Raw genomic sequence first — 13924 nt, forward strand, 5'->3', positions numbered from 1 at the left:
CATGTTGTTGTTGTTGTTGTTGTTGTTGTTGTTGTTGTTGTCATGTTCTTGTGAGGAAGGCCATGCATCTTTGCCCTTCCTGTTGGGAGGCACTCTGACTCTCATTCCTTTGTAACACTAACTTTGTCTATTTGGTTTTTCTCACCCACAACCTCCTCTTTAACATAATAACAACATCTAATACTCTGTGATGTGTCTAACTGCATGGACTCCATGATGATACCAGACAGCTGTGTTTAGGTTCTCTATTCCCGCCCCCAATGAAATATCGACCTATCAGGAGCATCGGAAACCGACAGGCTGATTAACTTTTAGTTACACATTTCAAATATGGACAGACCAGGAATAGTTTACCCCCGATTTTGATAAGAAATGACCGTACCAGACATTTTTATTTTAAAGACAGTTGGATTTAATGGATAACATAAATTGGAATCAAATCAAATATTACGAGTAGGCTACACCAACATTAGTTTTCCATTCACATGGGTAAATTGCTACAGTAGATTTGTCGTGGTAAATGAGAAAATACTTTATTTCAGTTGTACGGAAGGATTGTCAAATCGATGAATTGCACTTAATCGGCTCAAAAAGCAGGACTAAATGGTTCCGTTGATAATACCCATCAACAGGGTGAACATACTGTATCTTCAGAGACTTTGGTCGCAGGCAGGAATAAGGTAACACCGACATCAGCTTTTAGGGAGCGGTAGAGGTGTCCAATAATGGTTGCAATTGAGATTAGCTGTGCAAGTGAATTTAACCCGTATTGATGGTTTAACAAGAGATCAATTAACGGTAATCTGGTGGCCATTGATGGTTTAACAAGAGATCAATTAACGGTAATCTGGTGGCCATTGATGGTTTAACAAGAGATCAATTAACGGTAATCTGGTGGCCATTGATGGTTTAACAAGAGATCAATTAACGGTAATCTGGTGGCCATTGATGGTTTGACAAGAGATCAATTAACGGTAATCTGGTGGCCATTGATGGATTAACAAGAGATCAATTAACGGTAATCTGGTGGCCATTGATGGTTTAACAAGAGATCAATTGACGGTAATCTGGTGGCCATTGATGGTTTAACAAGAGATCAATTGACGGTAATCTGGTGGCCATTGATGGTTTAACAAGAGATCAATTGACGGTAATCTGGTAGCCAATGATGGTTGCAATATGCTCCATGTCACTAGCAATTAATACTCCCTAAATATTTACCATAAAATGGCATTTGGATGTTATCAGGGCATATAAACAAGACAATATACTTTTCTATTTTTCCATAACTGAGAAAAACAAACTGGCCTTTCGTAGGGCAACAGGTTGATATGTAGCATAATTATGTCCCCAAATATGTAAATGCTGTCATTTGTTAAAAGGCATCGCTGGCACAATGCACAGTCTCACTTTTTATTCAGTTCAAACATCCTTCTATCCAACAAACATATTCCCACAAGAGTCCTAACATGGTGCAAATGAGCTGTTAAATGACTTGTAGAATTCCACCTGTGAATAGTGAATACCAGTGCTATTGGTAGAGCACTGTCATTCCATCTTTATATTCCTCTGTTTCTACACAGTTCTGCTGCTACGCATCATGGCCGCAACATCTGGCCACAGACACACACACACACTTTATTGATTTCAGAATTAAATGATGCCACGGCACTATATACCACAGCAACTTTGTCACAAGCACCGCACAAGGAGAACATTTCATTTACATCAAAGTCCCTTTCAAATTCTATGCTCCCAACAAGGCAATTTATCATAAAATGACTCCTACTTCAATTCTACTCAAAGCCCATGAAAGATGGTGGAATTCAGACTTTTGGCCTCTTGAATTATTATCTGTAAAACAGAGTATTTTTGGGGCCCATAAGAGTTTGTTCAATTTCAAAGCTAAAATGTTCTGGATTCCACTTATAGATGTTGCAATCAAACAACTGCACTTTCCAATATCTGCTAGCTTGCTCCAAACATTACTTTACAAAGATTGGTGTGTGGTTTCTTGATTTGCCATCCTTACAACATCCCACATTTCCCATACACCAGAATAATTATCTAACCTTTGAATCGACTGAGGACAAATTAATGACCGTCTCTCAACATGTACCTTTGCAGTTCTGTATATACTGCAAAATGCTTGCAAAATGTTGAACTTGTTTGTTTCTTTCCAATCTGTTTTGTGTTGATTTGAGTTCCCAGTTGATTTATGTTTCTTATGCCAAACCCCCCAGGCCTTAGTGAACTCTGACAACCCGAACATACAGAAATCAATTAATCAAACAATCAGAAAATACCTCTACTTAAATCAGTTGCTTTTGTGTGGCCAGAGAATGGAAGACTTGGAAGACACACTGGGAAGGAGTCTTGCCCGAAAACGGTTTTCTCGGTTCCTGTTTCTAGAACTGCTTTCACTGTTCCCGTGTCTACACTCTCTCACTGGGAGCACTGGCCTGGGAAAACCATGGAGCATGATGGGAATGGCCTCTGCATCTGCCTGCCATGTGCGACAACTGCACACTTTTGCACGTTTTGAATTACGTTGTTCAGTTTTTTGTTTCGTTTGATCTTTTGTTTTCTGCATCGTTTGGCTTTTACTTTTGCTTCCATTTTGGTTTGGTTTTGGTTTGGAAACATTAACTGCTCCTTTCTTTCCTATGTCTTTTGTTACAGTAAAGGGACCCGGCAGAAAGTTAAGTCTGCCAACAGATCTTAAGACTGATCTTGGTACGGTAGGCGAAAGCCAGCAGTTTTTACCCTCGTTTAATTTGATTAATTTACTTCCTCTTTTGTCCTGTTATGCGCAGATATACATTTTATATTTGTTTTGTTTATGTTGTTCACATCAAGTAGCTTCCTCTTCACGCAACCAGCAGTATTTTCTTATCACTCACTTCTTCTCCTCGACCAGCTCATGATGAGACTGAATGGCCTGTTCTGTCCTTCTCCTTTGACTTTCTATGTCTGTGTTTTTACCCGTCTTAAGCTTTTTTTGTTAATCGTACATTTTGCAAGTGTTTCCAAAGGTGGCTCTTACCTCATGCCCATATCGTTTTGGGAGATGCATTTCCAAATGTACTCTCGCTCTATTGAGATTGGACCCTTCTCTGTCTCTCTATACAGCCTCGCTCCATCGTGATTGGATCATTTTCTATCTCCAAACAGCCTTGCTCTATGCTGTGATTGGACCATTCTCTAACTCTAAACAGCCTTGCTCCATCGTGATTGGATCATTTTCGTCTCTCCAACGGGACTTGCTCCATTGTTGCTGGACCATTCTGCATTTCCTGTAGACTGTAGCGACACGCTCTTTCTCAGTACATCCCTTGAGCTCCTACACCCCTTGCAGTCACAGGTTCTCTCGCTCATGCTTCTGCTCTGTCCTGTCCTACTATATCCCTCTACTATATGCCTCTTCAATTCATATACAGTACACTAATGTGCCAATATCTATAGTATGACATCTGTGAAATGACAACTGTTTCCTTCAACAGGTTTGAAATGTGTGGCTGTAGTTTTAGAGTGAGACCGTGTCGGGTAAACAAGCCATCATTTAACAGGAAATTAAACTGAAAAGGATGATAGTTGATAGCAAAAATGCACCTACCGCATTGGGAAATGTATCTCCTTTTAAACGTTGAACAACAATTGGAGGCTAATCAAAAAAGGTTCAAGCACTATTCCAAGCAGTCCAAATTCAATTAAACATGCAGTGGAACAAAAATATATTTCAACCGTGATCAGTGCCCTGTTTAGGCTGTTAACATAGTAATGCACCTATGTAATTAGTTCAAATATAATATGAGCAGCTGTCTGTCATTAGTCAAGGATACAGCTGCTACAAAGTGGGACTGTTTCATGTGATTAAATTACTTGAACCTGCGTGTGTGTGTGTGTGTGTGTGTGTGTGTGTGTGCACGCGAACGTGTGTGTGTACTGTATGTGTCTGTGTCTGTGTGTGTGTTAGAGCGAGAAAAAGAGAGTGAGTGTGTGTAGGTGGGGCGGGTAGACTGCCATTTTTTTCTGATGTGGACCAGTTTCCTTTAGACTGTGCCAGGACAAACCACTGATTGGCAGACCCAACCATGATGATAAGTGCTAGCCAGACACACAATGGCGTAGTCATGTAGCACATTTATTGGCACTAGAGCTATCCTCAGTTTCCAAGCCCGCTATTGCCCTGCTACAGCCTGCTGTGAAACTGGACTGGAGGCGCACGCGGACTGGGTGGCACCACAGAGTCTTTCATCCTCACTTAGAAAGTGAAACTGATTTGCATCAATGGGCCTAACAAGGGATTTGGTGTTAGGAGTGTGTGTTCCTTCAAATCACCATAGCTAAACAGACAACCCACTAGAGATTCCTGTCTGGCATATTCAGTAGTTAACACGAGGCCAACTTAGCCTGGTCCCAGATCTGTTTGTGCGTTTGCCTACTCCACTGTCAAAACGAACATGTTTTTGCATGACAATCTCTAGAAGGAGTTGGCAAGCGAGCGGAAGCAGACTGGCACCCAGGCTAATGCCAACTTTCTGAATGCAGCTCTCACTCAACAAGGATTGCTCCCAACAAGCCTCCCTGTCACACACACTGATTTCTGGTCTGGAGTGTAGCGCTGGTGGAGTGCTACCTCACTGGGAGCTGTCAGTCAATAAAATGCCAAAGTTTTGTTTACTTGACAGTGAAGACATGGAAGCGGCAGAGTGGTCTGCATCTGGCACAGACGTCGTCAGCTGCTTAATTCTTAGTCTCTTGGCGGCAGCAGAGCTTTCCCTGTTTGGCTGACGAAGCCACATGCTGACGAGCTGCGGAATAGGCGCCAAGCCCATAGAATCCCCCCCCTCCCCAAAATAAATTGCGTCTCATTAACATAGAGTTTTTGGCTCGAAAATACCATTGGAGAGAGCAGGCACACACACACGCGCGCACATGCGCATCTACGCACGCACACGTGCATGCGCACACACACAAGCAAGTGTGGGCACCCACGCGTATCAATATGAATATACACAATTCAGAGCAGGTACCATACATGTACCCACCTTGTCTCAGAGGCATCAGACAGTCCAGTATGCTGTTTCATTAACCTACACTGTATACCTACAGTATCAACCAACTCTATTCAAATATTGATACACTCTGGAATCCACCCAAAGGTCTCTGATTTCTTAAATGTTTGAAGTGCTGCACCGCTCCTGATGCTAGTCTGGTGAGGACCTTACTGGTCAAAAATGTATTACCTGAGTTTCGTCGGCACCTCTCAAAAGTAAAATAAAGTTCGGTACTGAGTGTGAAACTCTCTCAATGCCACTTGAGGACAAAAACAAAGGGATGATGAAAGACTGCCTGGTCCGACCGAATGTACTTTACCATCACCTGTGAATCTATTTATTTATATGAATCAATATTGTTTTGTATCTTTTTTATTTTCTTGGCATGGATTGAGTAAAAAGCTTCTACCTATATTTTGACTGCTTTTCCACTCTCCTTCTCTCTCTATCTCTCTGTAATTATCTCTCTAACTCTCTGTCTCCATCTAAATCTAACTATCTCTCTTTAACGCTCTCTCTCTCTCTCTCTCTCTCTCTCTCTCTCTAACTCAATTCCAATTCAATTCAAGGGGCTGTATTGGCATGGGAAACATGTGTTAACATTGCCAAAGCAAGTGAGGTAGATAATATACAAAAGTGAAATAAACAATACAAATTAACAGTAAACATTACACATACAGAAGTTTCAAAAGAATAAAGACATTACAAATGTCATAATATATACAGTGTTGTAACGATGTACAAATGGTTAAAGTACACACGGGAAAATAAATGAGCACAAATATGGGTTGTATTTACAATGGTGTTTGTTCTTCACTGGTTGCCCTTTTCTTGTGACCAACAGGTCACAAATCTTGCTGCTGTGATGGCACACTCTGGAATTTCACCCAGTAGATATTGGGAGTTTATCAAAATTGGTGTTTGTTTTCGAATTCCTTGTGGATCTGTGTAATCTGATGGAAATATGTGTCTCTAATATGGTCATACATTGGGCAGGAGGTTAGGAAGTGCAGCTCAGTTTCCACCTCATTTTGTGGGCAGTGTGCACATAGCCTGTCTTCTCTTGAGAGCCATGTCTGCCTACGGCGGCCTTTCTCAATAGCAAGGCTACGCTCACGGAGTCTGTACATAGTCAAAGCTTTCCTTTAAGTTTGGGTCAGTCACAGTGGTCAGGTAACTCTACCTCTCTTCATCTCTCTAACTCTCTATCTCTCTAACTAGATCTCTCGTTCTAACTCTAACCTCATTGCCTCTGTCATTTTCTCTTTACCATAGACGTTTTCCCCTCTCTCTCTGCTTTGTTTTCCTTAAGTCGTTTGCTAATGCTTTGCCGTTGTTGCAGATCATGTCAATGGACATTGCACTAGTCCCACCTCCCAGCCCTGCTCCGTGGGGAAGCCTCGCATCACAGGGGTTCCCGAGGGCCCGCGGCTCACCCGGAGAGGGCCTGGCCGACCGCCCTTCCGCAAGGCCCAGTCCGCCGCTTGCATGGAGATCTCTTTGCCTGTTTCCTCCCACACAGAAGGTGTGTGCTTGTCCCCTTCCCCTTAAACCCTCTTCCTAACCTTTTCATCCTCCCATCCTAAGTGCATGTCTACCAGTCATCAACAGGTAGGAGGTTGGTTGGTTGGGTTGTGGTTGGTGGGATATCTGCTGTTTTCTCATTCATTTTGATTGTGCCTTCTCTGACTTTTCTATCCTGAAGAAAAACTGGTGAATGCTGTATTACTGAAGTATAACTGACATTGAATGTTACAGTATTATGTCCCTCCTGGTTAGTCACCATATAGCAGGGTGGATACTGTGGGACGTTTCTCTTCAGCATTGTCTGTGATGAGTGTTATATTGATAGGGTAGATGATTACAGTTGACCACTTCAAAACATGTTTCGTCACATGTAAAATTGTAAGAAAACAGCTATAAAGTCAAAGTTCACAAAAAGGTTTTGCTGAAGACAAATTGTTGGGGATTTTCACACACATTTGCTCGCACATACTCCAGCGGCCCTTCCGCTGTGACCTCACTTGTCATTCACAGCCCTTCACTTTCCACCACACCACCACAATGTGACTACACCACAACACTAAAGCCCACACCCTCACTTTGTACCACACATACTGTCCCTGTGTTAGTGTATCAATGGTGACAGGGTGGGTGTTTGTGTGTGTGTATCTATGTGCTGTATGTGTGGCGCCAGTAGGTGTTTCCATTCCATACTGTACTGTGTGGTATGTGTGTGTGTGTGTGTGTGTGTGTGTGTGTGTGTGTGTGTGTGTGTGTGTGTGTGTGTGTGTGTGTGTGTGTGTGTGTGTATGTGTATGTGTATGTGTGTGTGTGTATGTGTGTGTGTGAATGTGTATGTGTATGTGTATGTGTATGTGTATGTGTGTGTGTGTGTATGTATGTAAAGGTGTATGTGTATGTATATATATATATATACCTGTCTAACTCCCTCTAGGTGCTTATCTGACTGCAATACTATCCCAGATGTTGCTACTTGGCTGAATGTATCTGAATGCTGCTGGTTGTTTGTCCAGTGCTTTCTCAACCATTGCATTTGTGATCTCTGGTTACTACCTCAATAGGAAGGTTATCGTCATATGTTTGTCCCGTGTTTCAGAGCGTAGGTACGTTTCATTGTTGTGCTCGAATGTGTCTTGAGGCGTCCTGCCACAAATAACATCAAACAGAGGAAATCCTCTCATCTGACACTGTCAAGCGGTTACTCACATCTACTTTCACTCTGTTCCTTGTTGAGCCAAAATGTTTACCTCTCCCCTGCGAAACGCTGTGAGAGAAAACGGCTGCTGTCAGGATGGGTATCAACATGCCATTACGTGCAATCATACCTCCCTGTCAGTCAGCCTTCTTTACTCACAGTCAGAGCGCTGTAGGGACAGCTCGAGACAACATCAAACGACGGACATCCATTCATTGTTTTCCACACTTACGCCTCTATAGCCTGGTGGGGAGGAGGGTTGGGCCAGTAACTGGAAGGTTGCTGGATCGAATCTCCGAGTTGACAAGGTAAAAATATGTCGTTCTGCCCCTGAGTAAGGCAGTTAACCCACTGTTCCCTGGTCACCGAAGACGTGGATGTGGATTGAGGCAGCGCTCCGCACCTCTCTGATTCAGAGGGGTTGTGTTAAATGAGGAAGACACATTTCAGTGGAATACATTCAGTTGAACAACTGACTAGGCGTCCCCTTTCTCAGCCAGCTACATGACCTCGCCCCCTTGGTTGTCTCAACTAGCATCCTATTCCCTACATAGTGCGCTGCTTTTGACTCAGGCCCATAGGCCTCTGGTGGGGAATAGGTTGCCATTTGGGCCGCAGCCCTTGTTTTATAGCAGCTTACTGTCACTCAGCTCCTGGCCCATTAATAGAACCAGTCTGTCGGGATGCGGTCCTTTTCTCAAAATGGACAAAATGACGGTGAAATGTGTTGAGTGTTGAGGTCAGCTGCCCAGGCCTGTTAATCCTGAGTAGTATGTAACATCCACAAAGGAAATGTTCTACTGGGTATATTCAGGAGGTGGGGCTGTGTGCACCTTAACTAAATGCAAGTTCAATATGCATTTACATAGGCGATAATAGGCTCTTAAACACAGAGACAAGTCGTCTAACTTGCATGGTTTATGAACACAGTCCTCCTCCTTACCGAGGATAGAGGGACATTTACTAGATTGTATAGTCACAGCGGCAGCTAAACTCAGGTAATATTGTTAAAAGTGCTGTGCAGATTTTATGCATTACCTTTCCACTATGGATCTGAACATCTAGATTACCACTATGGATCTGAACATCTAGATTACCACTATGGATCTGAACATCCAGATTACCACTATGGATCTGAACATCCAGATTACCACTATGGATCTGAACATCTAGATTACCACTATGGATCTGAACATCCAGATTACCACTATGGATCTGAACATCTAGATTACCACTATGGATCTGAACATCCAGATTACCACTATGGATCTGAACATCCAGATTACCACTATGGATCGGAATATCCAGATTACCACTATGGATCTGAACATCCAGATTACCACTATGGATCTGAACATCCAGATTACCACTATGGATCTGAACATCTAGATTACCACTATGGATCTGAACATCCAGATTACCACTATGGATCGGAATATCCAGATTACCACTATGGATCTGAACATCCAGATTACCACTATGGATCTGAACATCCAGATTACCACTATGGATCGGAATATCCAGATATTATTTCAAGAGCTGCATACTAAAACTATACATTATTATGAGTGGTTATGTCAACATCTAAAGGTTAATGTATGTATACTGTTGCTCCTCAGAATGTCAAACATTACTTATAGATGTGTTACACAATTCTTGTCCTTCTCTATCAGAGAGTTAGCGTAATCCACTCTCTGACCTTTCTGAGTCATTCTCAGGATGCCAAACGTTTGACCTGGTATTGATCTGCTGTTGTGTGCTGTCCTGTCAGTGCACAGACCGAGGGGTACTCTGAGTACTGTAAGCCTGGCCAAAGCTCTTCCTATCCAGGTCACACTAGCACTACTGTGGCCTGGCTGGTTCATCCCGATCCGGACGGATTAGCAGACAGACACCAGTGGTCCTTCCAGCTAATCTCTCCGCGGTACAGAGAGGATGGGGACTGCTTCCAAAACGTCACAGTTAGCCGACCTGCGCCGGCGTCAGAGGGCTCTATCACCCAGCTGGAGCGTCAGATCAGACAGATGGTCAGGCAGGTAGGGAGGGATGGAAGGCAGACTGAGCTAGTTGTGTTCCAAGAGGACCCTGGACCCTGGACCAGCCACGTGCCACCGCAGGGTGTTCAGTCCTCACGCTGAGTTGTGTTTGATTAGACGAGGCTGTCCGGAGAACAAAATATTTTAACTTGTCAAAAGTAGCAGCTGCTCCCGAATTGCAAAGACAGTGGGTGATTGTCAGGGATAGAAGTGGACAGGGAGAGAAAGAAAACAACGAATTTATCCATGGTAATGGCAATATAAGAATCTCTATTCCTGAAGATTTCAAAACACACACACCGGCATGCACACTTTCTCAAAAACTGTGTGATTTTGTATTTCCATTTCCTGAACAAATCCTCCATTAAGGCAGAACCCATGGAGCTGGGAGGCAGGCTGCAGTCTGCTGTGTTCCACATTAGCATACGCTCCATGTTTTAATGAAGGCCACAGTCGCCTTTGTTACTGATCAGATTGATACTGACATGCTATAAATGCCTAGTTTACATGTATTCCCAGAGCTCCTGGGTTAGAATAGTAATAAAACCCCTTTAGAACAGAATATTAGTGCCAAAATGTAGTTTGTTCAATTTCGCTGTAACTCAGAACCTTGACTTCTGTTCGTAATGGAATTAAATGACGGCAGGACGTGTGAAAGCCTTTAGTTAACCTAGATCAGCGTCGTCGCCAGAGTGCGAAATTGGGAATCGCCTAGATAACAATGAGGAGTCATTGACCGCGCAAATAGGCCTAATACTTATTCTCTCAAAGCTTTTCACACGGTAAGGTGGGTGAGAGGTTACGGTGACACACCGGAAAAATGAAGAGAATTTGTAAAAGGACAGATCACCTCATTTGAACTCAAACTGTGTAACCGTATCAAAACTAGCCAACAGCTCAACAGGTGGATCTTAAAGTGGTTTCCTCAAAATGTCAAAGCACATGGGAGACCAGGCGGTGTTAAAGTATTTTTAGTGCTATACATGCCCTGGGCAGTTCACTAACTATGTTTAAATATATTTTCCTCTCACCATGGAGACTATAGCTGTGTCCTAAATGGCACCTGTTGCCTTTATAGTGCGCTACTTTTAAACAGGACCCTTAGGGCTCTGGTCAAAAATAGTGCACTACGTAGGGAATAGGGTGCCATTTAGGACATACCCAGTCTATGGCGTGTGTTATGCTGGTGCTCCCATCAGGCAGTGCGACCCCCTTACCCATTCAGTTTGTCGCTGGCGCTGGCTGGGTTACCACAGCGATGAAACAGCAGGGTCACTGGAATAATGAAAGGTCAATGAGCGGTGTGAAGGGCTGAGTTCCTGTAATGAGGCCCACACACCGGGCGACACGCCACACACACACCAGGCGACACGCCACACACACACCAGGCGACCCGCCACACACACACTCATACACCAGACGACACACACACCAGAGAAAGGGGACAGGCACAACATAAACAACCACGCCATGCCTCCCTGTCTGACAGAGAATGAAATATTAAAGCTATGCAACATGAGGCAATTATGGCCTGTGAACATAGTTACAGCTTTGACATTGTTAGGAGCACACAATGACTGTGACTGGACAAAGACATCGATCGCTGCAACCTTTTACTGCAGTGGGCTAAATCAGGGTCACACGGAGTGTTTCTTGGTAGTCTTAAAAAAATGTACTTTAAACAAAAGTATACACCTCACACACATGGTTATGGGCTTAAAAGAAATAAGACACCTGTACCATGTCAGATATAGAGTTGAAATGCATTTAATTTGGAGTTTATACACATCACAGAAGACTGAAATATAACAAAACAGTTTGACATGGAAACACCAGATTTTCGTCATTCCTGGTACTAACTTGCTGAAACCTATGGGTTTCATTCTAGTAGTAATGAAGTTATTGACCGAGGTGTCAGATGTAGCTCCAGGGCGTCTGTCTGTCCTCGTCTCTCCACTATACTGTCTATGTGTGTCTTGAGTCGCTGAAGCATTGCCCTCCCTCCTTACCTTCCTCTTTACTTTCCTCCCCTCCCTCCCCCCCTTCTTCTCTCCTCCTCCTCCCCTCCCTCTTCCTACTATATCCCTGCTTGGCCCCCTTGGGGGTCCCCGTGTCCTGTCCGAGTGCCACTGTGCGTGACTTTCATTAGCTACCACCTTGAAGACTCTGTCATGCACAAACATAACCCGGACACACACGGCAGAAAATGAGCTGCCACTCTGGACACAGGCCCGACAACAAAAGCCATTATATTCTCTAGCCTCAATGCTAGCCGGCAGCGTTGTAGAGTAGTGTAGCGTCGCCCTAAACAGGGCTCGGCTGTACTGCCTTCTGGAGGGATGTTATTTCTCTTCCTATCCCTATTGATTAGTCACAGAAACAGGTTTCACTTGTCATGTATGGTCCGAGGAGTTTGGCAGGAGGAGGAGGGTTAGGCAGTTTTCTTTCTGCTGGAGGGATAAAAACGTCTCTGTTTCTCCCTTTTTCTTTTGTCCTAACCATGCTCATCCCAGCTGAGTTGTTTTTTCTCTCTCTCCCCCTCTGTCTATCTCTGGTATTGCCGTCTGTCCCGTCTGTCCTTCTGTCGGCTGGTTTTCTGGCTGGCTTGGTTGGTGTTGGGGGTTTGAATGGGGGTTGTGATGTGGGGGAATAGGTGGCCATGCGTCCAGGAGGGCAATGCTTCAGCAGTTGCATGGAGTCAGTATGTACTCCCACGACGAGCACCACACCACCTCCTACAACTGGAGCGAGAGAGGTAAGGGGGGCGCAGTGCACCGCCATGTGCGGCCCACTGTCCCCAACTCCGTCGGCCAGTACGTCCGTCCTGTGGCCCCACGTTGCTCTGTCACCGTCCATGTCCTGTCTAGAGATGTTCAGGGACACACGCTTGTTGCTCTTGTACTTGGGGTTGACAGGATGAACACGGTTGTGTACTTGGCTTATAGGAGTGTGTGCTGTGTCCAAGGTACAGCTGTTCTGTATGTGCTTAGTGTACACTGTCCTAATGTTTGCATGCCACGGACACACATCTTTATTGCTGCGTTTTTGCTTGTTCAGTTTTGTTTGCTTGCCTGATAATCCAAGACACTGTGAAATGCCATGAGGTGCATTAATGATGTGCTGGTGCTTTATTCTGATACACTTTTTATTTTCTACTGTTAGTAAAGACAGAGTAGGGCAGAGAGAAAGCAGTGTTTAGCTAGAGCCCTTTCCAATTTGTTCCATTTGCTTTTTGAATGAAAATATTAAGAGTGAACCTTGGGCAATGCAGAAATCCCCAGCCGCTGTTAAGTTATAAAGTCTACGGTGTTTGTAGAACAAGCCCAGGCAGCACATAGTCAGGTTGTAAATAATTGAGAAGTGCATGAATCATTCTTGGGCAATACAGAAATACTTTTATGGTGGAGGCAGGAGGCTAAATCTATAAATATGTAATGGAGGATCCGAATGCCTAGCAAGGCAAGGGGTCAACACAATCTGTGTGTTTTCATGTGATGTGTGTGTGTGTGCGTCCACCTATTTTGTGTGTGTGTATGTGTATGTGTGTGTGTGTACAGTATGAGTATCTGTGTTTTGTGTGTGTGTGTATGCACATCAGGGTATTTCTTGAACCCGCAGTGAGTGAGAGAACATAATAATGGGAAAATTCAAAAGGACAGAAATGGTTTCGTACTGTGTGTTTGCTTTCATTGGGCCATAATCAAATGAGTCATAGATGGATCCAACTGTAACTAAGCACTACAGCTGTGACTTCATGTTGGTTTGTGGTGTGCGTGTCTGTCTCTGCGTGTGTGTGTGTGTGTGTGTGTGTGTGTTGCACGTGTGTGTGTGCTCTCACTTGGCTGCTCGTTGTCTCTCCCCCCTTTTAAGCAGCTGTTTTCTCCCTTCTCTATGTTCCACATCTCTCTCTTCCTGGTCTTATTGCTTTGTTTCTCTTTCTGTATATCACCCTCTGTTTTCTGTCTGTCTGCATACTCCATTGTCCTATTCCTGTTCTCTCTCTCTCTTCTTCTCTCCACTCTGTCTACTGTTTTCCTTCCTTCCTTTTTTCCTTCCTTTTTTCCTTCCTTCCTTCCTTCCTTCCTTCCTTCCTTCCTTCCTTCCTTCCT

The 13924-nt window shown here is 44.0% G+C and overlaps 1 protein-coding gene across 1 annotated transcript in view; it reads left to right on the top strand.

Moving 5' to 3' along the window:
• The window catches only part of stxbp5l (syntaxin binding protein 5L), a 174775-nt gene that overhangs the window by 147625 nt on the left and 13226 nt on the right, over window positions 1–13924 (top strand). The window contains exon 21 of the mRNA XM_065001593.1: window positions 6403–6585. Within this exon, the coding sequence (XP_064857665.1) occupies window positions 6403–6585 (183 nt within the window). The remainder of the gene's footprint in view (window positions 1–6402; window positions 6586–13924) is intronic.

The sequence above is a fragment of the Oncorhynchus nerka genome, linkage group LG1, assembly GCF_034236695.1.
Source record: "Oncorhynchus nerka isolate Pitt River linkage group LG1, Oner_Uvic_2.0, whole genome shotgun sequence".
NCBI lineage: Eukaryota > Metazoa > Chordata > Actinopteri > Salmoniformes > Salmonidae > Oncorhynchus > Oncorhynchus nerka.